The 27,740-nt window shown below is 46.0% G+C and overlaps 1 protein-coding gene across 2 annotated transcripts; it reads right to left on the reverse strand.

The window, feature by feature from the left end:
- Positions 1-9,958: 9,958 nt before the first annotated feature.
- On the reverse strand, positions 9,959-22,403 carry Tbl2 (transducin beta like 2). Of its 2 annotated transcripts, XM_075976961.1 has the most exons (7): positions 22,117-22,403; positions 19,073-19,194; positions 18,281-18,465; positions 16,120-16,271; positions 15,424-15,550; positions 13,858-14,010; positions 9,959-13,416 (listed from the first exon to the last, which is right to left on the reverse strand). In XM_075976961.1, the coding sequence occupies exons 1-7, from the start codon at positions 22,244-22,246 to the stop codon at positions 12,954-12,956; spliced, it is 1,332 nt and encodes a 443-aa protein (XP_075833076.1). In that variant the 5' UTR covers positions 22,247-22,403; the 3' UTR covers positions 9,959-12,953. The 2 variants fall into 2 exon arrangements, with proteins under 2 accessions (XP_075833076.1, XP_075833087.1); XM_075976972.1 differs by lacking the exon at positions 19,073-19,194 and having other exon boundaries at positions 22,117-22,247.
- Positions 22,404-27,740: the final 5,337 nt, after the last annotated feature.

Raw genomic sequence — 27,740 nt, forward strand, 5'->3', positions numbered from 1 at the left:
GATCTCAAAGTCTCCACTTTCCTATTCTACTACTTCAGTGAACTTTTTTTTTTTTTTGAAACAAGGTCTCATGTATGCCCTTGAACTTGCTATGTAGACCAAGCCAACCTGGAACTCAGAGAGCCACCTGCTTCTGCCACCTGAGTGTTGTGTACCACCACACCTGACTGAGGAAAAACAAGTGTGTGTATAGAACAGAGGACAACTTGTGGGAGTCGGTTGTCCCGCGAGTCAGATTTTGTTGCCATTTAACCCCCTGATGAACCTGGTCCTTCGTGGAATTGTTTATGCTCTTCATGTTCATGGAACCGAATACCTGTGTCCTTACCGGTCAGAACATCTTAGCTCCTCAGCTAAATAACTGTGTCCCAGAGTCAATTTCACACCTTTCTTCATCTTGACTTCATCGTTGTTTTCATCTGTTTCTTCTGATTGGATCAACTACTTTTCCAAAGATACAGCTCAAACTGCAGGTTTTCTTGAATATTCTGTACCAGACTCATACCTAGCACTCTATTGTCATGGAATTCAGCGATTCTGGATAAAGCAATGCCTATTTTCTATGCATTGTACCAGCTACTGAGGTCCTAAGTGTTTCTCCTTTGAAAGAACTTCTGGACCAGGGATTGTGACAAAGGAACACTTTTCATCCCAATACTTGGTAGGCAGGAGCAGGCAGATCTCTGTGAGCTCAAGGCCAGCCTGCTCACCTAGGGAGTTCCAGGACAGTCAGGGCTACAGAAAGAACAAATGTCTGATACAGTAGAAGATGCAGGCTAGAAAACAGATGTGTGCTAACAGAAACAACAAAAGGAAGTACACACAGTGTGATCTTGCAGCTGACATTATATGCTTCATAGGTACTTTGTTGAATGGAGATAGAACTTTACTTGGAGTTCAAGGTCATCCTTAGCTACATTGAAAGTTTAAGGCCAGTTTGGGTTACATGAGACCCTGTCAAAGGAGAGGAGAATGAGAAACATCCTTCCATGTGCTTCCCAGATAAATCTGTAGGTAACCCTGAACTCGACAAACTTCTGATTTATGATTATCAGGCTTTCAGCTAACAGAGTATGATGTTGTTTGCTGGTAAGGGATTCCTGAATAGCTCCTGCTTGGTGGGTGGAAAAACCTAAGTAGCAAGTGCAGGCAAAGGTGATAAATCTGTTCCCCAAACCTAGCTGATCCAATCTAAGTAAACCCAGGCACTAGGTAAACCCTACAAATGATATCCTGCACTGAAGGACACAGGGATGAGGGAGATCCTCTCACCTCTGAGATGAAAGTACACAAGAGAAGAATGCAAGGCAGAATAATCTGGTAAGCTTCACCAGTTTTGTTCATGGACACCTACCCCACAACCCTGAACAAATACAAGGCCCAACACCTGACAGCTATGTCTAATTTCTTTCTTCCCCTAAGTTCAAGCCATTGCCAACAGGAACTTGCTTTCCTCTGCTCTTCTGCCACCTTCCTTTAAAAAAAAATTGCATTTTTGAGATAGGGTTTCCTTATGTAGCCTGGAACTGTACATTGCCCAACATGAGCTATATAGTGTCTGGTTGGGGGCTTTACCCTAGCCCCTGGTATCCTTTTTGGAATGTTGGGTGGAATGCTCCATTTCAAGTCACCTACCCTGGAAGTTGCCACAGTCCAGACTCCACCTCCAAGAAAGCCCGCCAAATAGTAACCCCTCAACAGGGAAGGTCAAGACCACTCCTCTAGGCTATTTAAACTGCACCCCCAGAGAATGAACACGTGGTCTCCCCTTTTCCCTCTCTGTGTTTTCCTGGGGGGCCCAGCCCGGGAGCACTAGCATCCATTAAACCTGGGCTTCTTCTAATTCTGTCTGATTAGGTTTGATTTGGATTAGTGCATTGGCAGAGAAGTTTGTTGGTCCAGAAGAACTTAACACATAGCAAGACCCTTTCTCAAATAAGCAGGACATAGTGGCCTATACCACTAATCCCAGCACTCAAGACATGGATTGGCTACTTCAGGAATTCAAGGCCAAGGCCAGATTCAGCTGCACTATGGTTTCAAGACAAGTCTGGGCTCCATTAAGACCTGGGCTTTGAGGAAAAAGGAAAAAGGTAGGCTTGGAACTAAAAGATCCTTCAGTGATACAGCACTTGCCTAGAATCATCCAGTAAAGAGATGGAGTGTGGCTCAGTGGTTAAGTACCTGCTAGAAGATGCCAGTGAGGGGCTGGACATGTGGCTCTGCATTAGAACATATGGCCTTGAGTTCTATCCCAAGTATCACACATGAACACTTATGCACATGAACACATACAAATGGACTCCCAAGACTCCTACCCTTAAGGGATCACCTCGTGGATGGCAAAGTCAAAGGTTCTACAGAGAAACACTACAGGAACAAGTTTGAGCTCTATGCTCAGACTTTGGATTAAATCTGTGCTTGCTACTTCAGTTAAGGAAATCTCCATTTCTCCATCTGCAGTGTGGTCAGTTCTGTGATACCTCAGAAAAACTAATACAAAGAAAAAGTGAGATGACTCTGGAGGCACATGCCTGTAGTCTTAGGACTCGGGCTGAGGCAGGAGGATCTCAAGTTCTAAGGCAGCTTAGGCTACACACACGAGGAAGCGGCTATGACTGGCTATTTGCTGTGATGCTGTGAACATGAGTTCACTGCCCTACATCCCTGGTCTTCAAAGGTTAGCACTGCATCCAGTATGTGTTACTCATGTTTAGCAAAAGGCACGCTTATTGTAGAAAATACATATTACACAGAAACGAAACTTGCTGCATCATTCCTAAGATATTTGAGTCTGAAAAAGTGTTTTGGGAAGTGCCTATAGGCAAGTCACTCTCTCGAGCTTTAAATGGTCAGCATCTCTGTGTAAATTCATATGCAAAGCCTTAAAGGTCCAGCCACTAAAACTTCCTCTCAGGGTTCAAAATAAAGATGCCGCAGTAAGTGAAGGAACTAAATTCTGAGGGTTAAGAAGTCCATTCACAACATGTTCTTTCTATCCATGTCTCTTTACTGTTCTCTTGCTTGAATTCCATCCTAATTCTTCTGCCTGGCTATAATTTCTTAGCTCTAATTCTCTGTCTCACTCTTAATTCCAATTCTCTGCTACATTTTTTCTTTTTTTTTAAAGATTTATTTATTTATTATGTATGTTTGTATGCCAGAAAAGGGCACCAGATCTCATTATAGATGGTTGTGAGCCACCATGTGGTTGCTGGGAATTGAACTCAGGACCTTTGGAAGAGCAATCAGTGCTCTTAACCTCTGAGCCATCTCTCCAGCCCCCTCTCTGCTACATTTTTTCTTCATTTTCCTATCTTTGCTAATTTCTGGGATGCTTTTGCTTCTGTTTCCACTTCTCTCCACTCTCTTTGTTCTTACCCATTTATACAGACCCATACATTGCAGGCATAGGTAATCAGGCAACCTATGCAACAAACAAGGGACGTTTATGACCCTTGGTTTATTAGCATTTTTGTCAAATGTTAGCAGGCTTCAATGTTAGCAAAGTCTTAAGCTTAATGCTTATCAGAGGCACCCATGGAGATCTGTCTTCCTCTGGGCTGTGGTTAGATGGTTAATTATCTCTCCTGAGAGTAAGGCACAAATAGTCAATCTCCTGAACTAAAGTCATCAGTAAACTGAGGTGATTAACTTTGGGCATGTAGTATTCCTATGTCCTTGGATATATGGGAATGACTTAAATGAGGTGCTTTTGCCTGGATCCTAAAAGCTGACCAAATAACTGTCAATAAAGATAATCCCCGGAAGGAAGGCACATCTCTATATTTACATAGGAGAGAGGAGCAAAGACCTGGTAGTGGGAAGCACGTTTCTTGACTGTGTCAAGACTCAGCTCAAATGGTGCTGAGCTGTGGAAGATAAATTCCAAATTTGTAACTTCTGTTACAAGGGGATTCAGCTACAGTGAAAAATCTTAGAACAAGAAACAGCCACAAGGCAATAATTCCAATACGTCCTGCATCTCAGTTTAAACCTCCACCAAAACCCTTGGCTCTGATGAGTCGCCTCATGAAAAGACGGCTGAGTGATTACAGTATAATGTTGTGGCTTGTAGCACAAGCATCCCCTTGGCATCAGGGCCTAACCATATGTTAACTGTGTTAAGTCACAAATAGGAAATACCCAGACTTGGAGGATAGCTCAGAAATAGTGCATGAGTTTAGCATGTATAATGCCTATTCCCAAACCACACACACACACACACTCGTTCATATGCGAAGTATCCATATATCTACTGTGAGATACTGAAGGGTTGAATTCAGGTGTACTGCTTAAGAATGGCTAATACGAGGGCATGCTAAAGGAAGAAGGGAAGCCTGGGCTGGTGAGAGGGCTCAATAGATAATGGCACTAGCTATGCCAATCTAAGGTCCTGAATTTGATACATGGAACCCACAGTGGAAGGAGAGAACCTATGCCTGAAAATTGTTCTGCCACATCCGTGCTAGAGCACATGTGCCCACGCGCACATATATGCTTTTAGGAATATAACAGGTCACTGATACACAGTATCACTATTTTTATCTGTGTTCTATAGTTGAAAAGACTGGATATGTTGAGTGTGGTGTCATATGCCTGTAATCCCAGCTCTCAGGAAGCTGAAGCAGCCAGATTGCCAGAAGTTCTGGGCCAGCCTGGGCTATAGAAGTTTGGAAGTGGTATTTCACTAAATAGAAATAGATGTGTAGAGCTAGGTGGGAATGGTGACTCACTAGCACTTAGGAGGCTGAGGCAGTTCAAAGCCTGCCTGGGTTACACAGCAAGGTCCTGCCTTAAAACTCTAAAACTTTTGGCTAGGTGTGGTGGCACATGGTGGTATATGCCTTTAATTCCAGCATTTAGGAGGTAGAGGCAGGCAGATCTCTGAATTTGAAGCCAGCCTGGAATACAAAGCAAGTTCCTAGACAGCCAGAGCTATACAGAGAAATCTTATCTTTTTAAATTTATTTATGCATACAAATGCTCTATCTGCATGTATGCCTGGACACAAGAAGAGGGCATCAGATCTCACTACAGGTTATGAGCCACCATGTGGTTGCTGGGAATTGAACACAGGACCTCTGGAAGGGCAAACAATGCACTTAACCTCTAAGCCATCTCTCCAGCCCTATACTGACCATTCTTAAGCAATGTTCTGTATTCAGCCTTTCAGGAGCACACAGTAGATACATCATCACGTGTGTGTGTGCATGGTTCTAAGAACTGCAAGCCATCTTGGAAAGGAAAGTTGGTACATCAACTCACCAACTCCAAGATTAGGCTGTGAAACAAAGAAAATGGATAGATGGTTCACTCACATGTATGATTACTTGTGCTTAAATAAAACCACAAAAACTGCAAGCAGCAGCATTAGATACTTATAGACTAAAAGTAGAAACCATACTTCTTTCCTAAGCCTAAACTGCCCTGAACTCTGGAAACAGCCTGTGAAACATGAAAGGAAGACGACTTTGGGGACCAGACCAATAGCAGAAGACAGGCACAGGTTGGTGATAAATCACGTGTTCTTGCAACTGCAGATTATGCCAGTTCTCTGTTCCATGAACCTCAGTCCCAAAAGCAAGCAAAGGAAGACCTGTTTCCTTCTGTTATTTGTAGAGAACCTGAGTCTCCAGATTAAGTTTCTAGATATTGGGACAAGTGGAGACAATGCTGGGTAGATCTAGCACAAATGAAGCTGCTCCCCAATCATAATACTTTGTCTTCTCTAAAGATATATGGTCTAGGGCTGGAGAGATGGCTCAGCGGTTAAGAGCACTGGCTGTTCTTCCAGAGGTCCTGAGTTCAATTCCCAGCAACCACATGATGGCTCACAACCATCTGTAATGAGATCTGGTGCCCTCTTCTGGCCTGCAGATGTATACATAATAAATAAATAAGTAAAAAAAAAAAAGATATATGGTCTATATTAATCAGGATGTTTTTGAACTTGTAGACTCATGTGACCCACCTTGGTTACTCCAGTGCTGAGGCTGCATGTGTGGCTACAATAATCTTTTCTTTTTTTAATTTTTCAAGAAAGGGTTTCTCTGTATCTTTGAAGCCTTTCTTAGAACTCAATCTGTAGATCAAGCTGGCCTCGAACTGCCCAGCTACAAAAATCTTTAAAACAAACAAACAACAGACAGTAGTGGCACACGCTTTTAATCCCAGCACTCAGGAGGCAGAGGCAGGCAGGTCGATAGCCAGATTGTTACACAGAGAAACCCCCTCTAGAAGGCAAAGACAAAAACAAACCAAAAAGAAAAATAAAAAACACCAAAACAAACCAAATATCATCTTTTATGTTGGAGTTGTTTAACTCTGTAAAGCTGTGATACTTTGTCTAAAATACCTGATTGGTCAAACAAAGAGTTGAACAGCCAATAGCAAGGCAAGAGAAAAAATAGGCGGGGCTAGCTGGCAGAGAAGAATAAATATGAGAAATCTCCTCTGGGAAAGAACTGAGGAGCAGCCAGGCAATTGGTGACACATGCCTTTAATCCCAGCACTTGTGAGACAGAGGCAAGCAGATCTTTGTGAGTTCGAGGTCAGCCTGGTCTACAAGAGCTAGTTCCAGGACAGGTTCTAAAGCTACAGAGAAACCCTGTCTTGGAACTTCCCCACCCCCAGCAACAAAAAGAAAAAAAGAAACAAAAGAGCAAGAAAAAAAAAGGCCTAGCCATCCAGCCACATAGCTAGACACAGAGTAAGTAGGAAAGAAAGACATACAGAAATAGAGAAAAAAGGCGGGCGGTGGTGGCGCACGCCTTTAATCCCAGCACTCGGGAGGCAGAGGCAGGCGGGTATCTGGGAGTTCGAGACCAGCCTGGTATACAGAGCTAGTTCCAGGACAGGCTCCAAAGCCACAGAGAAACCCTGTCTCAAAAAACAAAACAAAACAAAAAAAAAAAAAACAAAACAAAAAACAAAAAAAAGGGAGGGACGGAGGGGGGGGGAGGGAGAAGGGAGGAAGGAGGGACGGAAGAAGGAAGAAAGGAAGAAGAGAAAAAAGAAAAAGCTGGCTAGAAATAAGCCAAGCTAAGGCCAGGCATTCATAAGTATAGGTTTTGTGTGCTTATTTGGGACTGAGTGGCAGGCCCCCTATAGAGTAAAGAGCAAAGGATAAAAAACAATCAACTACACTTGTTGACCTGAAAGCTTGCTGACTGGCCAGCAAGACCCAGGATACTCCTGTCTGGGGTTATAAGCATGCATCACTATCTCTAGGTTTTTTTATTTTTGTTGTTGTTTTTTTATTGTTTTGTTATTGAGGCATGGTTTCTCTGTGTAGCCCTGGCTGTCCGGGAATATGCTTTGTAGATCAGGCCGGCCTCAAACTCACAGAGATCCCTCTGCCTACCAAGTCCTGGGACTAAGGGCAAGTGACACCATGCCCAGCTCCTCCAGGTTTCTTATGTGGGCTTTTGAGATTTAACTCAGGTTCTCACACTTGTGGAGTAAGTGCTATACTGATTGAGCTATCTCCCAGCAGACTTCTAAGCATTAAAAAATTGTTGTGTAAATATACACATACCACACTTTGCACATGTGGAGGTCAGAGGATGACTTGAGGTTGTCAGGCTTGGCAGCAGGCACTTTTACCTACTAAGCCATCTATCATCAGCCATTTTTGTTTTCCTTGAGACAGGGTGCCACTGAATAGCTCTGACTAGCCTTCAACTTACTCTATAGACCAGGCTGACATTGACCTCAGAGATCTACCTGTCTCTATCTCCCAAGTCCTGGGATTAAGGGCAAGCAGCACCATGCCTGGCCCAGCTCCCCCCACCCCCTTTTTGATAAAGGATCTTAATATGTAGCCATGGATAAGCAGGAACTGGCTATTATACCACAAGTCTTGAAATGATTCTTCTGCCTTTGCCTCCCAAGTGCTAGGATTATAGGCATGCACCACAATGGCTAGAGTACTTTTTTTACATACTTTTATTACCTGTACATATCACTAAGAACCAACAGGCCTTTCTATGTACTTTCCCAGGTTTTCTTCCATTTTAAGTGAGTGCAAAATAGGTTACACACTGTCATTTTTCCTTTTTAAAAAATCATTTTATTAGCTGGGCAGTGGTGGCACACGCCTTTAATCCCAGCACTTGGGAGGCAGAGGCAGGTAGATCTCTGAGTTTGAGGCCATCTTGGTCTACAAAATCTAGTTCCAGGACAGGCTTCAAAGCTACAGAGAAACTCTGTCTCAAAAAAAAAAACCCAATCATTGCCGGGCGATGGTGGCGCACGCCTTTAATCCCAGCACTCGGGAGGCAGAGGCAGGCGGATCTCTGGGAGTTCGAGACCAGCCTGGTCTACAGAGCTAGTTCCAGGACAGGCTCCAAAGCTACAGAGAAACCCTGTCTCGAAAAACCAAAAAAAAAAAAAAAAACAAAAACAAAAAAAAAACCCAATCATTTTATTGCTTTGTGTTTTGCCTACATGCATGTACATCCAACATGTGAATGTCAATGATGTCTGCCTAGGCCAGAAGAGGATGTTGGGAATTGAACCTAGGTCACTGAAGGAGCAAGTCCTTTTAACTACTGAGCCAACTCAAGTCAGTCATTTTTCCTTTATTTAAAAAAAAAAAATTATTGCCGGGCGGTGGTGGCGCACGCCTTTAATCCCAGCACTCGGGAGGCAGAGGCAGGCGGATCTCTGTGAGTTCGAGACCAGCCTGGTCTACAAGAGCTAGTTCCAGGACAGGCTCCAAAACCACGGAGAAACCCTGTCTCAAAAAACCAAAAAAAAAAAAAAATTATTTTTGTGTTTGCTTGCATATGTAGGTACACACTGTACCTGTGGAGGTCAGCAGTAGACATCAGATCCCCTGGTTACAGTTGTGAGTCACCATTGTGGATGCTAGGAATTGAACCTGGGCCCTCTAGAAGAGCAGCTCCTAACCACTTAGGCATCTCTCTAGCTTTTAATTTTTTAAAAAATATTTATTTATTACGTATACAATGTTCTGTCTGTGTGTATGCCTGCAGGCCAGAAGAGGGCACCAGACCTCATTACAGATGGTTGTGAGCCACCATGTGGTTGCTGGGAATTGAACTCAGGACCTTTGGACGAGCAGGCAATGCTCTTAACCGCTGAGCCATCTCTCCAGCCCTCTAGCTTTTAATTTTTTAAAACTATTGTGTGTATGCACAGTAAAAGAACAGAGTCACTGCTCTCTCCACCTTCACGTGGAACCTGGGATTGAACTCAGGTTACAGGCTTGTGTAGCAAGATCCTTTATCCACTGAACCATCTCTCTGGTCTCAAACTTTGCTATCCTCTTACCTCAGCTTCCTGAGTGATGGGGTTATTAGGTAAGTACCACCATGTTCAGCTCCCCCCACCCCTTTGTTTTGAAAAACTAAAAACCTTCAGAAATATTATTAAATTTTTAGACAGTCTATGTAGCACAGGGCAAACTCATGATACTTTAACTACAACCTGCCAAGTACTAGGTTACAAATATGCACCACCACACCCTGTGTAAAATCAATGTTGCCTCTACTCTTGAGGATCATAAAAACTTGGCAGCCTCTGTTGAGAGCCAGACACTTTTGTTCTACCCCTGAGCAGTCTGTGCAGTGACCTTTTGTAATGATCACTAGTCAGAAAGTCTCAGCTCCAGGCATGATGTAGGCCTGTAGTGTCAGCCTGCTGCTCAGAGGATCAAGCTAGAATACCTCAAGTTCAAAGGCAATTTAGTGAGATACTAGCTCAAAGTAAAGGTAAAAAGAGCTTTATATGGTTGTACATGCCTTGAATTCCAGTACTCAGGAAGCAGAAGCAGGTGGATTTCTATGAATTCCAAGACAGCCAAGGTTACAACATGAGACCCTGTCTCAAACACACACACACACACAAATGGGTTGGAAAAAAACCACATCTAATCCCCAGTGTAATACACAAGCACACGTGTACACACACACAAAGAATCAACACAGTATGGTAGACAGGACAGCATTTATTCCCATTTTACAGATGAGGAGACAAACTCAGGCAGCCTCTGTCACTGACTTGGCTGATTCTGGAACAGACTCTGACTTCAGTGGCTCAGCATTCTTGGGTTTCCCTACCTTCCCTCCGCAGTCATGACACAGGCATTCAAAAGCAAGTGGAAGCCTTTTATACTGCTTCTGACAGCCAAAGGAGACATCTACTAGACCCCACATGCACATGCAGCACGAGGCAGAGCTGTGTGTTCAGAAACCCAAACCTGCGTGTGACCATACAGGCCTCAATATGGCTGATCTCATCAGAAACCTGAATCCACAGTGGAGTGCAGAAAAACAAAAGAATATCAATTTTTCTGTCAATTACTTCTAGTCTGAGTTCTATTTATTGAGAGCTTACTCTGTCCCAGCTTCCTGACTTGGGACCCAGAACAAAGCAGACAAACAAGGGTCCTGTCTTTGTGAAACTCGTGTTCCAATGCATTCTTCAGCAATTCACAAACTAGTGCTGGAGGCTCAGTAGCAGAACATTTGCCCAGTGAGGGACTGTAGCTGTGGCTAAGGAGAACCTTTGCCTAGAATCTCCCAGTGAGGGGCTGTGGCTGCGGCTGAGCAGGACAGCCACGGTCTTAGCCTCTCCTAGTGAGGGCTGAGGCATGATTCAGCAGCGGAATGATGGTCTCCCCTGCAGGAGGCTCTGGGTTCCATGCCCAGGCTTGCAAAATGAAAAGCAAGGAACAATCCTTAAGTGCCAATGAGACTGGTGAGCTGATTCTTCCTACATCAGTGCTGGGTGCAATTCACAATGGTGCCTCCTTTCAGAGTAAGGCGCTAACATCTAACTTCTCTGAAACTGGCAACTCTGGGGAAACTATTAAACAATACGTAGCAGCTACCAACCACTGTGCATCCAGGGCACAGGTCTACCAGCTCATTGCAGTCTCTACCATTTCCTCCCATCTCACAACCAGGCAACCCACCTAATTCCTACCTTTACTACATACACAACTGCCCCTGTCACGGCACTGGAGCAAATACATATCAAACAAGATGGCTTTAGAAATCATCTATTCATACAAAAGAAAGAAAAGCACCAACGTAAACAATAGGACGGGATTGGTGGAAAGGGCTACTTCGGATGGAGTGTTTGAGGAGGCAACTGTTTGAAATCAAAGTTACCAAGGACTGAATCACATTGACAAGTCTGCCAACAGAAAGGAAAAATGCTTGCAACAAGAGGGACCAGCCCATACCTGGAGCCTGTGAACTGCTTGGGTTAGTAAAGAAACAGGAAGAATGGGGTGGAAGCGACCTTCGCAAAGGAAGACCACAGGAGGAACTAAACATCACTACACTATGCAGGGCACAGAGAGAGATCAGGGTTTTTAGTCTAAGAGTAGAGAGAAGCCTCTGAAGGGTTTTTTTAACTGGGGAATGGCACAACCTGTTTTATGTTTTTCAAAAGCTGGCTAAACTATGTAGAAAAGTGACTTAAAGTAATGTGATTGGGAAGAGAAGTACTATACATATAGTATGCTCAGTGTCCAAGACCAGGATAGTAACAGAAGAGATGGGGAGACAGCAGATGCTGCAGGGCATCTGGATATAGCAGTGGTGGTGCGAGAGGGTGGCGACAAGGGAGCCATCAAGGTCAACTTCAGGGTTGTGCCTTATTCCAATATTCTGTACCATTGAGGATGGCTGGAAGAGGATCTACTTTTAAGCAAAAGATCAAAACTAAATGGGACGGATACTTTTTGGTAGAGTCAAGCCTTCCTAGATTCCTGACATTTTCCACACTCCTTGGATCCAAGCAGTATTCGAATTCATGTCTGAAACCAATCTCTCATTGGATATATTATGTTTCATCCCCATTATACTCCTAAATTCATTACTGTCAAGCCCCATGCCTACATCCCCTGCAGCTGTGACTGAACAAACAGCACTTCACAAATACCAGCCTGTAGGTTCTTCCCACTAAGTTTTATCTTTGGCAGCAGGCCCAGTCTTGTGTTAGCCAGCATCACTAGCTCTTCCCATGAAGCAGACACCGAAGTGATGAGCCCAAGAGGTCTCCAATAGAGGAGTTGCCATGCGAAGATTGCATTACTTCTCAAGGCACATGAACCAAACCACCATATGCATCCAAGATGAATGAGCAAGCCTAGTTTCAGAAGACTGGCCCTCCCAAGGGCTGTGTTTCCTTCTGATTGGGTTGCAGACCACAATTTGAGTCCAAAGTATACCTGACAGTTAATGATGTTGGACAGCACTGTTATGCTACATGTGTGGAAGCTTTGGAATGCTCTTAGCCTTACAACATCTTTTGAAGAAGGCCACAGAGAGCATCGTTCCCCATTTTACAAATAAGAAAACTGAAGCCTGGAGCAAAAAAAATCTCTAGTCAAGGTCTTTCTCCATATGGAGCCCAGGAAGTCCTGGAATTCACTATGTAGTCCAAGCAGGACTTGAACCCCTGATCCTCCTGCCTTTGCCCGTTGAATGTCTAGTTTATAGACCAACACAAACAGAAAGACCATTCTTTAATTATTTCTTGCTGGTAACAGGAGCCTGGTCCAGGTGGAGACTCATCTTGCAGCATTACAAAACACATTCTGTACCTTACTCTCTGGTATCCCTCAGGTTTTACCTTGACACTCACTCACAAACTTCTTTGGGTGTCAGGGTCTTTTGCCACACAGTCAAAGGCTTTGCTTTTTCTGTCTCTCTTCTTTCTACCCCTCTTCTCAGTGCTGGGTGAAGATAGACTCCACCCTTGGACTTGTGAGAAAACAGCACCTTTCATTATGGGAGGAGTCAAACAAGAAGAGAGAGAGAGATCTAAGTATGCAAGAATAGCTTCAATGGGAAAAAGTGGAAGCCAACAGGAAGAAAACTGGGGGGTTCCTCCAGGTCTCTACCCCAGGGACAGCTGGGAATAGAATAGCAACCATTGTGGCAGGCAGTCAGACCCATCCAGAGCCAGAGTCACTTCTTCAGGGCACCCAGGCTCTTTAGGGCCTCCTGGGCCTGGGCCAGCTGTTGCTGCAGCCTCTGGCGGGTGCTCTCACTGGTTGCCCGCTTCAGGAGGCCCTGCATCTCCTCCACCACAGCCCGGTGGCCAGGGGTGTTGTGGAAGAGCCGCACTGCACGGTCCCCACAGGAGGCCAGGAAGCGGCCAGTGATGTCAAAAGTCAAGTCAGCAATACATTCCCCGTGGACACTCTCGAAGCACTCCTCCTTCTCCCCACGCCTCGTGTTGAAGAGATGAATACTGGTGCCAGAGGCCAAGGCCAGGACATGGGTGTCAGGGGAGAGCGCCAGGCGGCAAGGCATGGTACACGCCTCTTCAAAGCGGCCTGTCCTTAGCAAGTAGGGGTCCTGCTGCTTCTTGTATTCCACATCTGTGTCCCACAGCTTCCATGTGCCATCCTTGGAGACAGAGGCCATCCTGCAATGTGGGAAATCACAGCTAGAGCCTCAACAACCCCAGCTTGGAAAGGCGCTGGAGCAGCCCAAGAGGCTACAACTAGGAAGCCAAGTCTACATTCTGCAGAGAATCAAGTCCTCCACCCTTTCAGACCTGCAGCCCAGGTCCACTGCTAAGCCTAGCTTGCCTGTTCACACCTATAACCCCAGCACTGGGGGCTGAGGCAAGGCAGGAGGATCAATCTGAGTTCAAGGCCAGCCTGGGCTACCAAGGTGAGACTGTGTCTCAAAAAACACAAACAGAACAAAACAATAAAAAAATGCCAGGCAAGGTAATATACACACCTATGTCTCAATACTTAAAAGAGAGGCAGGTGGATCAGGACTCCAAGGCCAGCCTTGGCTATCTGAACTAAATAAGACCAAACAACTAGAAGGAAAGAAAAGACACTGATAAACTCACCTCCGAGAGTCGTTGGAGAAAGCGAAAGAATGAACGGATGCAGAGTGGCCCTTCAGTTCAAAGGCTCGTAGCACCTCCTGGAACTCCCCTTTCTTCCCAAAGCAGACCTCCCAGACCTTGACATCTGGGGTGAAGCCACACGAACCCACAAACCTGTCACATAACCCACACTCTTAAAACTCAAATTTAAAATACCTTGTTTCTAACAAATCTTAGCGCTCTTTCCTGAGAAACAGTACCTTTCGATAATGCTAAGCATGGATGTAGGGTCTCATAAATACAAGGTAAGCGATCTACAGCTCCAGTTCCAGCCTAAGGAATCTTTTTAAAGTGTTCCAGCCGGGCGATGGTGGCGCAGGCCTTTAATCCCAGCACTCGGGAGGCAGAGGCAGGAGGATCTCTGTGAGTTCGAGACCAGCCTGGTCTACAGAGCTAGTTCCAGGACAGGCTCCAAAAAGCCACAGAGAAACCCTGTCTCAAAAAAAAAAAAAAAAAAAGTGTTCCAGTGTCAGGCATGGAGGAGGTATACCCCTTCAACCCCAGCTAGTCTGGAAGCTGAGGCAGAAGGACCAAGTTTAAGGCCTTCCTGGTCTAACAGAGTAAATAGGAAGGCAGTATGGATAATTTAGCAGGATCTTATCGCAAACTAACATTAAAATTAATATAGTAACACCGGGTATTATGCATTTTTTTAAATTCCAATGCTCAAAAGGCAAGAACAGGTGGATCTTTTATGAGTTTGAGACTACCCTGGTTTATAGAGTGAGTTCCAGGCTGTTGAAGGCTACTCACAGAAAGCCTGTCTCAGAATAAATAAAACCAAACAATCATAAACAAAAAAGAAAAGAACAAAGAGAACCAGATATTGTGGTACATGTCTATAATTCCAGTACTAAGCAGTCAGATGCAAGAGTATCTATCACAAGTTCAAAGCCAACCTGGTCTACATAGCTAGTTCTAGGCCAGCCAGGACTCTACAACAAAACTCTAAAGAGAAAACAAACAAAGCAAAACTCTCTGGGTGGTGGCTGTGCACACCTTTAATCCCAGCACTTGGGAGACAGAGGCAGCTGGATCTCTCTGTGAGTCTAAGGCCAGCATGATCTACACAGTTAGTTCCAGGACAGCCAGGACTACATAAAAGGACCCTGTCTCAAAAACCAAACAAAGATTTTAAAAAGGCCTGGCACGGTGGCACACACTTTTAATCCAAGCTCTCTGGAAGCAGAGGTAGGCTGATTTTATTGGGTTTCAGGCCAGCTGATCTACATAATGAGTTTCAGGCTAGCCAGAGATATATAGAGAGCCCCAGGCTCAAAAACAAAACAAGTAAAATGAAGCCCATAGGTGAGGGAGGGGCTTCTGATGTTGTATAGTGGTCAAGTATTTGCCTAACATGTACTCTCGTTAGTACTGCAAAAATAAACACACCATAAGCGAAGAAACAGACACTAAGGACTATGGAGCCCTGTGGGAAATCCTTCCACTGTTTCGAATGATATCCAGGAGTCCCCTACCCACTTCTCAAAACTGCTTCTGCTCTGTAGCTATTCTCTTCCTCCTTACCTGCTACATGGGGAGATAACAGCGTGAGTGTTGTTCATCTGGTTGGTGTTGATTGTGGACAGCACCTGACCTTTCAGATTCCAGATGAGGATGGTCGTATCACTGGAGGCTGTCATGATGAACTTCCCTGATGAGGAGAGGAAAGTTGTGAGGCTGGGGCCATGACAAAAAGAATAGTTACTTCCCAAGGAAACAATGAGGCCCTGCTCCAAGAAGCATGGCTCTTACTGTATAGCTTGTGGATTCTAGAGAAGCAAAGGGCCAGACTTCCATGGTCACAAGGACACCAGGCAAAACTCAGGCAGTATCAACTCATTCAACAAATACAACTTAGAAAGCTGGCAAATTGGTCTAGTGAGTGGAGGTACTTGTCACCAAGTCTGATGAACTAAGTTCAACTCCCACGTGTTGATGACTCTGCAGTTAAGAACACCGGCTGCTCTTCCAGAGGATGTGTATTTAATCCCCAGCACACATATGGCAGCTCACACTTGGCTGTAACTCAAGTCCCAGAGAACACCATGCCCTCTTTGGCCTCTGTGAGCACTGCATGCAAGTGGTGCTCAGACATACATTCAGGTAAAACACCTAATACATAAAGCAAAAATAAATAAATCTTAAAACAAAACAAAGAGCAAGTTATGACTCGGGCACTTTCTCATGCTGTAAGTTAGCTCCATCTACTGACTTCCCTACCTGTGTCAGCAATGCCAATGTTGACAATAGGCGCCTTGTGCTTTTTAGGAAAGTCCTCTGGGGTGGCTGTGAAGGTAAAGCTCCCATCTTCTCGTTTCGTCATCTTAAAGACACGGAGGGTGTCCCCATTGGCCAACCAAACAATGAAGGCTCTAGAGAGCAAAAAAAGAGGTCATTTCCTCACCTATAAAGAGGTCTACGTGTTTTAGATGGGGAGGGGGGATCAAGATTGTGCCTCTCACCCTATTTTATATTCCTTGGTTCAAACTTTTTTTTTAACCTTAAAATTTTCTTTTTTTTTAAAAAAGATTTATTTATTTATTTAGTACTGCTGGCAAGGAAGGCACCAGGTATCATGACAGATGATTGTGAGCTACCATGTGGTTGCTGGAAATTGAACTCGGACCTCTGGAAGAGCAGCCAGTGCTCTTACCCTCTGAGCCATCTCTCCAGCCCCTAAAATTTTCTTAATGTTTATATACCACATGCCTGGTGCCCTTAGAAGCCCGAAGAGGGCACTGGCTCCCCTCAGACTGGAGTTACAGACAACTGTGAGCTGACATGTGGGTGCTGGAAATTGAATTCGCATCCTATGTAAAAGCAGCCAGTGCTCTTAACCCCTGAACTTAACTCCAGTCCCTCAAAATCTCATAAGCGCTATTCAGAGTGCCAATGAGATGGTTCAGCAGGTTAAAAAGCACTTGCTTGCCGGGCAGTGGTGGCACACGCCTTTAATCCCAGCACTTGGGAGGTAGAGACAGGCGGATCTCTGTGAGTTCGAGGCCAGCCTGGTCTACAAGAGCTAGTTCCAGGACAGGCTCCAAAGCCACAGAGAAACCATGTCTCAAAAAACCAAAAAAAAAAAAAAAAAAAAAAAAGAAAAAAGAAAAAAGAAAAAAAGCACTTGCTTGGCAAAACTAATGTGACTTGAGTTCAATACACAGGAACCCATACAGTAGGAAAAAAGAAAAACCATCCCAACTTCTGCTGTCGGCTGGCCCGCACACACACAAGAGCAAAACAGAATAATTCAGAGATATATCTCAGTGGTAGGCACTGGGTTTGCCCCTTAGCACTAAAACATAAAATATAATACCCTTCGTAGATGGGAGCTTTGAGACTTAAATAAGTAGCAGGAAGCCCTGAAAGTTCCAAGACTCATAAAACCCCCCTTCAAGGTTATAGAAATAGCAAACAAGTACTGGGAAGAGAAGACTGTTGGAGGTGCCTTAAAGTCCAACACACAGCTCCAAGAATGAATACAACTTTTGTGAGTCATTACCTACGCAGGGGTGGGCTTTTTATGATTCAGCTCCCAAAGAGTTGTCCATGTTTTTGTTTGTTTGAGACAGGGCTTCTCTGTATAACCTTGGCTATCCTGGAACTTGCTCTGTAGACCAGGTTGGCCTCGAACTCAGAGATCCACCTGCTTCTATCTGGGGTTAAAGGCGGGCACCACCACCGCCAGGCCTGTCCATGTTCTTTTATGCATCCTTTCTATACTCCTGTAAGCAACCCCAATAACCTCACTGGTTCACCAGCGTACACATGGTGTAATCACTCTTTGGTCTGTTGCTGATGCTGTCTCTATGGTAAACATTTGCTTGTATATCCCTGAACAAAGGCACACAAGGCCACACTGAATCCCAGCACTGGGGAGACTGAAGCAGAAGGATCACAAGGTCAAGGACAAGCTGCTTTACACAGTGAAAACAACATAGCAAGTCTCTGTGTCCTATCTCAAAACAACCAACAAACTAAAACCCAAAGCAAGAAAGACTGAGGGTGTAGCTCAGTGGTAAGGCCTTGCCAGCTTATGTGATTCCCGGAGTTCAGTGCCTACACTACAAAAGAAAAGAAAGAAAGGATCCTCATACTTTGGTTCCTTTCATTTCTAGAGCCTATAAGTCATAAGAGCTTCCAAAATTCATGGTAAAGCTAGATTTGGGAACATCCATTGTAGGATCAATCATCCCTTCTCTGCTTCTTCTTGTAGAGCAGAACCTCCGAGGGGTCAGAGCCCATACTGTATGGATGCTCTCTTTACGTCATCCCAAGGTAGACTCTTGGTCCCTCCTCATTAACCCCCAACTGGACTTGGGAAGGCCAAAGCCAAGAGCTGGGCTTTTGCAGGCAAGCCTTAGGCTCTGCCCTGTCCCACCTGCAGTCTGGGCTGAAGCGCACCAAGGTGGCATGGTCCAGCTCCACATTGGCTCTCATGCTGCGGTGTTCCCGCTGAAGGAAATCTTTGGTGCTCCAGATTCGGACAGTGCGGTCATCCGCACAGGTGGCCAGATACTTGCCATTGCTACTGAAGTCCATGCAAGATATATTCCCACTATGGCTCTAGGGAAAAGAATATAGGAAGTATAAATGAGATACTCTCCAGTGGATTGGGAGGCTGAACCTAGAGCTGTAACTCTGTGGCCCAAGAAGCTGAGGAGAGAACAGGATAAGATAGTCCTAGTAGTTCAGTTCTATAATCCCAGCTACTTGGAAGGCTGAAGCAGTAGGATCTCAAGTTCAAGGTCTGCCTGGGTTACAGAGAAAGTCTGAAGCTAGCCCAAGCAATTTGGTGAAACGATCTCAAATTTCAAAGTAGAAAAACATAAATAGAAAGTAGAGTGGGCTAGGAATGAAGCTCAGCAGTAGAGTGGCTGCCTAGACTCCCCAGTAAGATATTCAGCTGCAGAGCACTTAGGTAGACTCTGCCAATCAAGGACTGGAGGTGTAACCCGGTGGTAGAGAGTGGTCTAACATGCACAAGGCCCTGGATTCATTCCTCAATACTACAGGGGAGGAAAAAAAGCCAAAGGGCCAGAACGGGGTATGCCTACTCTCTTGGTAAGAGTTATAAGTGTATGTAATATGCAGATTAATACAAAGGGCAAAGTCTGGGGTGTGGGTCTTCATGTGGGTCTGCAGAAGTTCAGTACCCAGGACTACCAAGTACCTTTAATGCTGCAGCTAGAAGGCGGTGGGTGAAGGTATGTTGCTGAGGCTTCTCCTTGCGAACCCGCTGATTCTGTTTCTGCTTCTTGGATCCTGACTTCTTGGATTCATTTGCTTTTTGGCCTAGAAGGAAGGGTCCTGTCATTTACCCATGCGCTCACACACAAGTATCTACTGAGTACCTAGGACTACCTAGGCTCTGGGTAGAGCACCAAGACATAAGGACTTTGTCCTTGAGGAGAGAAAGTGATAGCGCTATGTGGGGAAAAAAAGCCAATTATGGTGGCATATATTTGTACTGGGACTCTCTGGCAAACCAGCTGGACCTACTCATGAGCTCCAAGTCAATATGAGACCCTGTCTCAATGGAAGTAATCAGTGTTCCTAATGATACACAAGGCTGTTCTTTGATCTCCATGTTCACAACTTGTTTGTACATCCACCGTCACACCCATGTTCATTAAAAAGGGGGGTGGGGGCTAGGGATATAACTTAATGGTAGAGGGCTTTCCAAGCATATGCAAAGCCTCAAGTTCAAACAAACAACAAATGGGGCCGGACAGATGCCTTGGTGGTTAAAAGCATATATTGCTCTTTCGGAGATCCAATGTGGCTCCCGGTACTCACATCAGGTGGCTCACAACCAACTAGAACTCTCATTCCAGAGGATGTGGTACCTTTGGTCTCCAAGGACACCTGCACAAACATGGACAAACCAGAGACATATACACATAATCTTTAAAAATGTTTAAGCTTTTTTTTTGAAAAAAGATTTAGAAATCAGATTTGAGTTGGATTCGGTCTTTATCACTGAGTGACCTTTTTTTTTTTCCACACTGAGGACTGAAACTACAGTCCCATGCATGCTAAGGGTTCATATTCTTTTTTTTTTTTTTTTTGAGACAGGGTTTCTCTGTAGTTTTGGAACCTGTCCTGGGACTAGCTCTTGTAGACCAGGCTGGCCTCAAACTCACAGAGATCCGCCTGCCTCTGCCTCCCAAGTGCTGGGATTAAAGGCGTGTGCCACCACCGCCCGGCTAAGGGTTCATATTCTACATCCCCAGGCCTTAGAGTGATCTTGCAGAGGCTGCTTGCTCAATCTGCACAGCACCTCTCTGAGCTGACACAGCTGGGTGGATTCTAGCCACACATCCCAACATAGGGAATACTACAAACAAGGGAACCTGAAGGACCTGGTCTTGGGTAAGTTATTTAATTGCTTCAAGTCTTGGTTTCCTTAAAAAGATATTGAAACCAGGGCTGGAGAGATGGCTCAGAGGTTAAGAGCACTGGCTGCTCTTCCAGAGGTCCTGAGTTCAATTCCCAGCAACCACATGGTGGCTCACAACCATCTGTAATGAGATCTGGTGCCCTCTTCTGGCCTGCAAGTATACATGCAAGCAGCACACTGTATACATAATAAATAAATCTTAAAAAAAAATATTGAAACCAGGCTTGGGGGTGTATTCTGTAAGGCAGGAAGATTAGGAGTTCAAAGTCAACCTGGACTTCCCTTTGTCAAAAAACAAAAAAGCAAAGTAAAGGTTGAGAACTGAATGAGATAGTATAACCAAGATACAAGCCAAAAGCACTCCTATATTGATGAGAAACTTGAGAAGTCACTTACAGTGTCATACACTAGTAATCTCAGTACTCATGTGTGAGGCAGGAGAATTGCAAGGACTGCAGACTAGCCTGGGCTACATAGTGTTACCCTATAATTAAATCAACCATCAGTTTATCTGACAGAAACAAAGTTCAAGGCAGAGCTGGGTTGGAGAGATGGTTCAGTCACTAAACCAATAACCCTGACCACCTCAGTGCAAATCTACATGGTAGAAGGTCACTGACTCCTAAAAGCTGTCTTCCAATCTCCACACCGGCACGGGAACACACAATAAGCTTGGAGAACTGGGTGACACATAAAGCTGATGTGCTAGGTGTCAGTAGGTACCCCCTAATTCTTACAGGAACAAAGCCTACTGGACTTGCTACATACAATCTGCCTCTACGTTATCTGTGCTGACCTTTGGAGCCACACCAGATGCTGTTCTTTTATTCTTTCAATTCAGGGATAAAACTCAGGGCCTTAGGTACCTCAGGGAAGACCTCTACCACTGAACTCTGCTGCTGGCCCCTCACTGGGGAGGATTCTAGGCCTAAGGCCAAGCCATGTCCACAGTTTTGGAATCTGCCTTCTTGAGTTTTGGCACTGGCAGAACTTTCTTCTGTGGCCTCCCTAGCAGAAGTTTACACTGGGGCGGTGTAGCTCAGGGGTACAGCAACTTGCATGAGACCTGGGGTTTCACATACCCAGAAGCCAACAAAGCTAGGAATAGGGGGCACAGACCTGTACATCCCAGTGCTCCAGAGAGACGGAGGCAGGAGAATCTGAGAATTTAAAGCCAGGCTGGTCTATAGTGAATATCTGTCTCAAAATAAACAAAGAAACCCACCGCGATGGGCTCCCTACCCTCAACGAGGAGTTCCAGGATCCTCAACTTTCATCCCCCTCAAAGAGTAAAATAAATAAATAAAATAAAGCATAACCATTCATATCCCCGTTCTTGTTCCCTTTCTAGTATGGACTCTTCTGTGAATTTAGCACCCTGTATAATTCGCTTGCATTTTCAGACCCACAGTGTAGACGTGCGCTTTTACATGCTTCTCATTTATTAAAGGAATCCGAAAGACCCCGAAGCTCATCAATAGTTAAGAGGAGCTCCGTGAACGCTCCCGCCAAATGACCCCCATTTTCCAAGAAAGTGAACACACAGCAAACTTCGGGAGTTAACTGAGTCTTCGGAGCCGACCCGGGGACGGGGAAGGTGTGTGGCGGAGGGGTGTCCCAGGAAAAGTTATCTACAACCTAGGAGCGTAGCACTCGGGGTCCAGAGAGTCCTGCCCCTGAGGTGTAACCAACCTCCAACGTGCAACCCGATATCTGCACGCGCATCTCACGACTGGGGAAACTGAGGTCGGACCACGCGGCGGCTGGGAGCAAAGTCCCCACAGAGCTCCCGCTATCCGGTTCAGTCTACTTACGGACGGGAGGGCTGGCCTTGTCCTCCTCGGTCCGCAGCCAGCCCCGGGCCACCGCCGCCGTGGCCACTAGGGCCAGCAGCCCCACCAGCAGGGACAGCCCCATCAGCTCCGGCATCTGCGGCAGCTCCATGGCCGCAGGACTACTGCCACCTCAGCCTACCACGCCGGCGTCCTCACGTCTCGGCGCACGAGGGGCGGGGGAGGACAGTTGGCGCGCCTCGAGGGGCGGGCCGGGCCGGGGTTGCGCTTTGGGGGCGTGGCCTGGTCCTAAGCGAGCCTCGGGAGGCGGGGCCTAGCCGTCACAGGGTCCTATGAGAAGGGACCTGGTGGTTGGCGCGCTCTGCAGGGCGGAGCTTGGTCTCCTGAGGGCCTCGAGGGCGGGGCCCGGTCGTTACCCGGTTTCGTGGGCGGGGCCGGGCGGTTGGAGCGCTCTGCAGGGCGGAGCTTGGATCCGGGAGGCGGGGTCGAGCGGTTGGAGCGCTCTGCAGGGCGGAGCTTGGATCCGGGAGGCGGGGTCGAGCGGTTGGAGCACTCTGCAGGGCGGAGCCCGGGCGGTTGCGCGCGGCTCGTGGGGCTGGGCCCGGCCGTTAGTGTTCTATGGGGCGGAGCCTGGTCGTTTGAGTTTCCCCAGAGGCGGGGCCTTTCCGTTGGCGCGCTCCCGACGGGCCTGGCCTGAGTGCACACACCGTAGGGCGGAGTTTAGCCTTTGAAGCGTCTTAAGGAGCCGGTCTTGACCGTTTTAGTGCTTGGGGGAATAAGAATTGGTTTGAGTATAACGGGGTGTACTACCGGACCGTTGGTTCGCCTTGCGGGGCGGGTCTTAGCTGCTGGTAGGTCCGGGGGGGCGGGACCTGGCCGGTTTGAGTGACTTGCTTCATGTGCTCCGAGGGGTGGGGCCTTCCGGCTTAGTGATCTGAGGGGCGGGGCTTAGAGATTGACAGGACGAGGACTGGCTATTGGACTGGGTTTTTTCTTTTTTCGGTTTTTCGATATTGGACTGTTTTTGAGGGCGTGACGATTAAGAACTGATTCGATGGAAGCTGTGTTTCCCAGGTGTGTTCGGGCTCCAGACTCCGTCGATCATGCTCTCACCTCTTAATCGTTTATTAATAAAGTTTTTTAAAATCATTACCACACTGGATCCTTCCAAGGAACAGGGCAGAGGTTCTTATTCCCACTTTACCGGTGCTGCTGCTGGGGAAGAGAAAGGCCCCTACCGTTGGTGTGGGATAGCCCCTCAAAGACCTGATCAGCGAGGGTGTTGTGGAGAGGCAAAGGCGAGAGCATTAGAAAAACAAACGGCTAGTAAGGTCGGAAAGATCTGGAGACCCTTGAGTCTGACTTCATTCCAGCATGCTGGTTATCATAGGAAGGCACGGAGCAAAATCCATGCATGGAGTATTTTGCACTAATACTGAAGAAAGCAAGACAGGGCTATAAGCTTAATGGTAAAACACTTGCCTAGCTTGTACAGGCCCTGAGTTGGATCCCTACCACTGAAAAGAGAAACAACAAAACCAAAACATATATTGGGGCTGGGCATGTAACTCTGTTGGCAAGCTGTTTCCCAAGCTTGCAGGAAGCCTAGCTCTTCAGCATCCTATAAACCTGTAATCCCCACACTTGCTGGAAGCAGGAAGATAAGAAATTCAGGGTCTTCTTAGACCACATAGCGAGTTCCAGGGTATCTTGGGCTAAGAAAAAAAAGGCTAACTGGAAGTCCAGGGAGGATCCAAATGCCTGGATTTGGGGGTAGCCTGCAGAGTTGAAAAGAAGATACTAATTTTTTATTTTATATTATTTTTTTTTCCTGAGACAGGGTTTCTGTGTGTAACAGCTCTAGCTGTCCTGAAACTTGCTTTACAGACCAGGTTGACCAGATTAAAGGCATGCACCACCACTGCCTGGCTAATTTATTAATATTATTTGGCCATGCTAGAGATCAAATCTAGGACGTTCACTGTGCTCGGCAGCTCTACAACTGAAGTTGCTGTCTAGTCCCTAGAAAGATTTCTTTTCTCCCTTTTTTTTTTGTGCCAATCTTGGTGGCATATTTCTTTAATCCCTGCACTTGTAAGAAGAGACAGGTGGATTTCTCTTGAGTTCAAGGCCAGCCTGGTCTATTCAGTGAGCCCCAGGCCAGAGAAAGCTACATAGTGAAACTCTTGTCTCAAAAAAAAAAAAAAGTTTTTTTTTTTTTGCCGATGTACGTGTGTATGACACATGAGTGTGACAGATGTGTTTAAATGTGTGAGCATTCATTGTTTGGTTTGGTTTTTTGAGACAGGGTTTCTCTGTGTAGCTTTGGAACCTGTCCTAGAATTTGCTCTTGTCCTTGAACAGGCTGGCCTCAAACTCACAGAAATCAGCCTGCCTCTGCCTCCCGAGTGCTGGGATTAAAGGTTTGCACCACCACCAGCTGGCTATGTGCGTGCCTGTGTGTGAAGGCCAGATGTTGATGTAGTTGGTTTCCATGATTGCTCTCCACTGAGTGCAGGAGCAGAGTAAATCTGTAGAGTACAATTTCTGCTATTCTGGCTAACCAATTTTCTCCAAGGATTGTCTTTCTCTTCCTCCCGTGTGCTGCGCTTACAAGCAGGCTGACATGACACACCCACGCTGTGTTGAGGTTGGTTTCTGGCAGCCCAACTCCAATCCCCATACAAAGCAATGTTTTACCCACTAAAGCTTCATCTCAGCCCGAAAAGATTTTTGTTGTTTCCTAAAATAGGGTTTCAATATTGTAGCCCTTAAACTTGAGGCAACCCTCCTGCCTCAACCTTCTAGTACTGGGATTGCAGGAGGTTTTGTGTGTGAGGGGGTTAGTTTTAATTTAAGGTGTGTGTTGAGACAGGGTCACCATATAACCCTAGCTAGACTGGAACTCACTTTGTGGGTCAGGCTGGCCTTAAAGAAGCAATCCTTCTGCTTCAGCCTCCCAAGCTCCGTGAACACAGGCACGCACTATTAAGCATATTGTTCTAAAATGAATTGGAAAATAATTAGAGATTTACAAGGCACTGAAAGAAAAATAAACATCCAGGCATAATGGCACCGGCCTGTAATGTAATCTCAGCATTAAGGAGGTAGAGGCAGGAGGGTCCAGAGTGCAAGGCCATCCAAGGTGGCTCAGGAGATAAAAACACTCGCACCAAGCTTAACACCAGAGTTTGAGTCCTAGGGCCCAGATGACAGGAGAGAACTCCCACAAGCTGTCCTCGGACTTCACGCAAGCACTGTGGTATGCATGCACCGCTCCCTCAACACACAAATGAGTAAATGTGATTTGTAAAAGGGAGCTTCCAGACTGGAGAGATGGCTCAGAGGTTAAGAGCAGTGACTGCTCTTCCAGTGATCCTGAGTTCAGTTCTCAGCAACCACATGGTGGCTCACAACCATCTGTAATGCAATCTGATGCGCTCTTCTGGCAGGCAAACATGCAGCCAGAACACTAGCCATAATAAATAAAGTGTATCTTAAAAAAAAAAAGGTGGCCTCTAGAGAACAATGGACACTGCAGCCCTATGGGCAGTTCCTTCAGTCGCTCACAAAAGCGGAGCCAGATATACTCAGATTTCACCAAAAAACAGACATATCCTGAAAGATAGCGTTTGGATTAGACCTGCTTCATTGGAAAAAAAGAATCTTAGAACTGGCATATGCTGTGGGCTGCCTGGTCCCCAAGTCCACAGCAAGTCTATAAGCTCCCCCACTAATGTTCCAGGCCTCACAGTTCCAGCTGAGCTTGTCTGATCCTTTAAGGGCACAGGCAAAGACAGAAGCAGAGAGATGTAGACAGACACACTGGCTATCTTTAGTGAGGAACTACGTTCAGTCAGAGAGCAAAGGGAGAAGGCTCATTTCCTTCCCTTTTGCCCTTTTCTGGGAACTGGCATCAATTCAGTTCAGGACGGTGGGGTGGGGAGTGCTGGCCTCTCTGCTATCTACGGAGAAAGCTGAGTTTCTGTTTGTTATGCTGGTTAATTTTTGTCAACTTGACACAAACTCGAGTCACCTGGGAAGAGGATGATTCTCAGTTGAGGAATGACTCCATCAGACTGCCCTGTGGGCATGCCAGTGGGGCATTTTCTTGATGGATGTCTGGGGGTGGCGCTGGGGGTGGTTCCCATCCCATGCGCCTGGGTCTGGGCTGTATAGCTGAACAAGGCAGTAAGCAGCATCCCTCGGTGGCTTCAGCTCCACACCCCAGCTCCTGCTTTGGCTCACCTCAGTGATGAACTGGGGCATGGAAGTAAAAGCCACAAAAGACTCTTTCCCCTCAAAGTTGCTTCCGAGAGGCAAACTAGGATATTTGGTTTGGTGTGATTCTCTGAGACAGGATCTCGGTATGAAAAAACTTGCTTTCGATTCCCTAGGTAGTCTAGGCTGGCCTTGAACTCATGACTACCCTGCCTCAGCCTTACCAGTGCTGGGGTCACAAGCATTCATTACTACTCCTGGCTTGAAAGTTTTGCTTTTTTTATTCTGTTTGTTTGTTTATTTTAGGTTTTCGAGACAAGGTTTCTATGTGTAGCCCTGGCTGTCCTAGAAGTCACTCTGTAGACCAGATTGGCCTCCAACTCACAGAGGTCTGCCTACCTTGGCCTCCTGAGTGCTGGGATTATACCACCTAGCTTCATGTTTCACTTTCAAGAAGCATTTTCAGCCGGGTGGTAGTGGCACATCTTTAATCAGCGAGAAAACCAATTTCAAAACATAAACTGGATTTTTGCTAAGGGTCACATTGAGCTCACTCTAAGCAACTACCAGACTACCCTTTCAGGCAGCCACTTCCGAACCAGAGCCAGACCGGAAATTGCTGACGTAAGATCTGGCCTGGCTCCATCTTGCCTCTACTCTGTCCTCTGTCCTTCTCCTCGGGTAGTAAAGAGAGACCTGGATACATGACAGTCCCTATCCTGGAACCCAGGATCACAGCACAGCTACTAATAAAAACTCACTGAGAAGGGAGTAGAGGTCGACCAAGAAAGACACCTGATGCCAACATCTTGCCTCTACATACACCTACACATACAAGCGTGCACAAATCCACATGAACGTGTGCATACACCACACACACATGCATACACATTTCATTCACCAAGCCTTTTACATGCATTTGTTAAAATATTGAAACATTTAAAAAGTTACATTCATTTTATGTACACATACACATGGGTTGGTACACACACTCTGGTACTCTCCTCGAGGCCAGAATATAACTTGTGAGATGGGAGCTGGTCCTCTTTCTCCATCACTTCAGTCCAGGAGCTAAGATTTAGTTTGTCGGAGTTGGCAGCGAGCCCCAGAACGTGTGGAGTCGGCTTGCTGGCATCAGAAACTTTCTTGCTTCATTTAATCTTCCTGTAGGTCTCATCTCAAGATTAGGAGACAAACGCTAGTACCCAGTTAAGTGGCTCTATAAGAAACATTTAGAGATGGGGCCTGGTTCATGGAAGGAGGTTGCTATGGGTAGATGTTTGATGGTTAGAGTGTGGCTCTGGATCCAGCCTCTCTGCTTCCTGGTCAGCCGTGATGTGAACAAGCTCAGCTACGTGTCCGGAGCCATTCCTTCCCCACAATGGACGGCAATTATCTGAAACCATGAGCACAAACCAGTCTTT

Source organism: Microtus pennsylvanicus, chromosome 1 (genome assembly GCF_037038515.1).
Source record: "Microtus pennsylvanicus isolate mMicPen1 chromosome 1, mMicPen1.hap1, whole genome shotgun sequence".
Classification (NCBI taxonomy): domain Eukaryota; kingdom Metazoa; phylum Chordata; class Mammalia; order Rodentia; family Cricetidae; genus Microtus; species Microtus pennsylvanicus.

What these genes read in the sequence shown, in the direction of transcription:
- Tbl2 (XM_075976961.1), bottom strand. Translation starts at nt 22,246, where the DNA reads ATGGAGCTGCCGCAGATGCCGGAGCTGATGGGGCTGTCCCTGCTGGTG. An exon ending in CGCTTCAGCCCAGACTGCAG is followed by an intron (nt 16,272 to 18,280) that starts GTGGGACAGGGC and finishes TTTGCTCTCTAG; the next exon opens with AGCCTTCATTGTTTGGTTGG. An exon ending in GTTATCTCCCCATGTAGCAG is followed by an intron (nt 14,011 to 15,423) that starts GTAAGGAGGAAG and finishes GTTATGTGACAG; the next exon opens with GTTTGTGGGTTCGTGTGGCT.